The sequence below is a fragment of the Austrofundulus limnaeus genome, unplaced genomic scaffold (assembly GCF_001266775.1).
Source record: "Austrofundulus limnaeus strain Quisiro unplaced genomic scaffold, Austrofundulus_limnaeus-1.0 Scaffold132, whole genome shotgun sequence".
In the NCBI taxonomy this organism is placed as follows: domain Eukaryota; kingdom Metazoa; phylum Chordata; class Actinopteri; order Cyprinodontiformes; family Rivulidae; genus Austrofundulus; species Austrofundulus limnaeus.
In genome coordinates this window covers 561,906-565,181 of record NW_013952534.1, presented here as the reverse complement: position 1 = coordinate 565,181, position 3,276 = coordinate 561,906, and the positions used below count along the sequence as shown (strand labels likewise).

The 3,276-nt window shown below is 37.4% G+C and overlaps 1 protein-coding gene and 1 long non-coding RNA gene across 2 annotated transcripts in view; both read right to left on the bottom strand.

The window, feature by feature from the left end:
- The window catches only part of zdhhc17 (zDHHC palmitoyltransferase 17), a 41,896-nt gene that overhangs the window by 9,064 nt on the left and 29,556 nt on the right, over nucleotides 1-3,276 (bottom strand). The window contains exon 7 of the mRNA XM_014015591.1: nucleotides 1,552-1,697. Within this exon, the coding sequence (XP_013871045.1) occupies nucleotides 1,552-1,697 (146 nt within the window). The remainder of the gene's footprint in view (nucleotides 1-1,551; nucleotides 1,698-3,276) is intronic.
- On the bottom strand, nucleotides 272-1,538 carry LOC106522567 (uncharacterized). Its single transcript, XR_001310798.1, has 2 exons — nucleotides 1,491-1,538; nucleotides 272-1,394 (listed from the first exon to the last, which is right to left on the bottom strand). It is a non-coding gene; the product is annotated as an uncharacterized LOC106522567 (long non-coding RNA).

The following is a 3,276-nucleotide window of genomic DNA, read 5'->3' as shown; positions in this document are numbered from 1 at the left end:
ACATGTATGAATTGCATTAAAATAAAACGGAATACAATTATAGTTAAAACTTCTGTTGAAGGATCATTAAAAGCATTGTTTGAATTTAATTTGATTTTTAGTTGTTTCTTATTCATTTTCTTAAAAAAATGACTAAACATTTGTTGTTTGGTTTATACAGAGCACCAGTTTAACAGGAGATGTTTTCAATATTTGAATATTTTCCAAATAAAGATTCAAATGCTAACATGTGCGTATTGGTATGACACATACAAAGTGTACTGTCCGTAACTTTTATTCTTATTTTTACTTATGTAAATTTTGTAGCTGCTTCAATTGGTTATAATATAAGATTGCATTAAATTGTTTACATTTTAAATTTGGGGTCAGGTTTTTCCAGTCATCTCAAAATGTTTGCAGGCTTTCTGAGTTTCCTCACAGAGAGCCTCATGATGAACATGTTCAACAACATTTGGACGTATTTTGTTGAAAACTAATCAGAGCTGTCGCAGACACATCAAACCTTTCTCCATTTAGTTTCTGTAAACGCTACAGCTACATTTTGACACTGAAGCTACAGCACTAAACATTTACATCTAGAAGCCACACACATGAAAAATGTTCTTGAAGTGTGTGAAGGAGRAACAAAGCGGGTTGTGGTACGATGAGGGCAGAAAGGAGCAATGAAGTAATAAGAAAATATATTTTCTCATAATTTTGAGTCTCTAAGTAGTTTCAGTCACAGCTTAGTGAGATGACGTACTTTTACCCAGAACAACTAGGGGCCTTTTAGCTCTGAACACACTGATGTCAGGACAGAAGGTTAGAGAAAATAAAAAACGGAAATTATTCCTTTCTTATAAACAGTAATAAAAGCTGCTACCAGATTTTCCCTTGTTTTAGACGTGTTGTGAAAATATTGTTGCTCTGCCTAAATGTCCCGTTTTACAGCAACTCATTCTGATGAAAACCCTCTTATTAGATGATAAGCATGGAGCGGTCTAACCYGTTATTAGCTGTGAGAACAAAAAGAGGAGTTTAAGAAGCAAAAACAAACWGTCTACAAATTAAAGCTGCCTAACAGCCTAACGATAATAAATCTAACATCTATCAAACAGCCACGTTTTCTAAGCAGACAAGAGCAACACTAACTTCATTTACCTTCATTAGCTAATATTTCCCGCAGGGGAGGGGAAAACGACAAAACATTTCAGCAGAATTAAAACAAGAGTTTTGCTTTGAAGAGATTTAAAAAGGTTGTGTTCTGATGTGAACAACCACTCTGTGATCAGAACAAGGACAAGAAGGTGAAGACACTTCCTGCTGCTTTGTTCTGCTTTCCTGTAGTCGTCATGTTGAAAGCATCAGATCATTCTGAACATCCTCCTTCCTGTCAGGCTGACTGGAAGCAGCGACTCGATGAGACAAAAACAAAGTAATAACTACCTCCAGCAGCACACCAGACTGTTTTAACAGCTGAAGGCTGACAACACACTGGCTGTCAATCAAACCTGTTATTCAGATCAACTCAGGGTCTTTCTGTTGGTGTTTCAGAGATGAGACGGGTTGTACCTTATCCATCTTCAGTCTTTTCAGGTAGGAGGGGCTGTCGTAACCTTTGGCCTGYCGCGCTTCCTGTAAGTGATTGATCATCCAAACGTTCTTCCTTTGCTTGGCGAGGTCCAGCGGCGTTTCGCCCTGATAAATGACAAAAGATGATCAGTCGCTGCAGCCGCCTGATCACCAACTTAAAAAGATGTAAACATTTTTTCAAACTTCACAGTGGAACAAGCAGAACCCTTAATGTAAAGGTGGGAACTCCCACTCTAAAATCTGACATATTTGACAAAATATCACCAAAGTTTTCATCAACGACCTTTTATCCTGCATAAAAATGAAATAAAGAAATAAATAATATAATAAATTACTGAATAAAAAAATAAATCACAAGCACTAAAACTATGACTGTTTTTTTAAGGTGGGACATATTGGGCAGATACCCAATCAAAACTAATCTTTGATCCTCAGGTAGACACTATAAGCAGCTTCTGTTCACTGTCCCATTAAAACTAATGCAAAAATGTAAACAACTGGAAAGACAGCATTCAGAAAGTTAAGCTGCTACAGCTAAGCTACTGTTACACCCTGAGCTACCTGTGTTACAAACTGAAACTGTCATGCTGAGTCAGCATTGCTGACTAAAGAAATTAATCAAATTTAAAGAAAAACGTAACAAGTACTTTAGTCAAATAAGATGACAGAYGGTAAGCTAATGGTAGTTAATGTTAGCTTGTTTGCTAACTCGCTACAATTGTTTAGTTGAACTTGTGTGAAGAATTGTTACAGCTGCTGCAAATGATTCAAGTCAAGTTAATCTCAATTCATGCAAACACTCAGAACCCGGGTCTGAAGCCAGGCTGGGTCGGGCCTTTCAGTGCWTTAATGCTCAAAGTAAAGCCATGTCCACGCAAGATAAAATGAGTTTACAAAATTCTGTTTTTGTTTTGTTGTTTTTAAAAATGTTCTAATAAAGATGGCTTTGTTTCTACAAATGCAGGGTTCCCACACCTTGGTCAACATCAAATTCAAGGACCTTTCAAGGACTTTCCAGTACCAATTTCCTTAAATCCATGCACCACGTGCCATGGCAATTACCTACTGCTACCGCAGAGTGTTGCCAATAAACAGGTTTAATATCATTTAAATTTAATGAAAAACTGAACAACATAGAAGTTGAGAGAGAATCAATGAAATAAAGTGGATTAAATGTACACTCTACATTCAKATCCACAATACATGGACATGTAATTATGTCCTGGGAGGTTTGGCTGCTCAGTTTGGGAGGAGGGGATGTGAACATGTCCAGACGCTCAGTGAGGACAGGAGCAGCTGTGGTGATCTCACCTGGGCTCAGAAAGAATGACCCGCCCTACTCTGCTCTGATTGGCTAAAACTATGACTATGGCTCACGTTATTTGTTATCCACCATCCATATTTGTTATTAGTTATCCACCGCAACAAACGCAAGTTTTTTTATTTATTTATTTTTTTGCAGATGATGAAAATCAGTCATGTGAATAGAGAACTTCAATCCCCAAAAAACATTCAAGGACTTTCAAGGACAAGTGTAATTTTTGGTGTGTTCACAAACTTTCCAGGGCCTTGAAAATTTTTTTTCAAATTCACAAACTTTGAAGGATTTCAAGGACCCGTGGGAACCCTGCAAATGCTTTTGAAAGACGACCCTGATGATGAGCTGCAGTAACTTTGCTGGGTTTGTTTGGGACGCTGTAATGA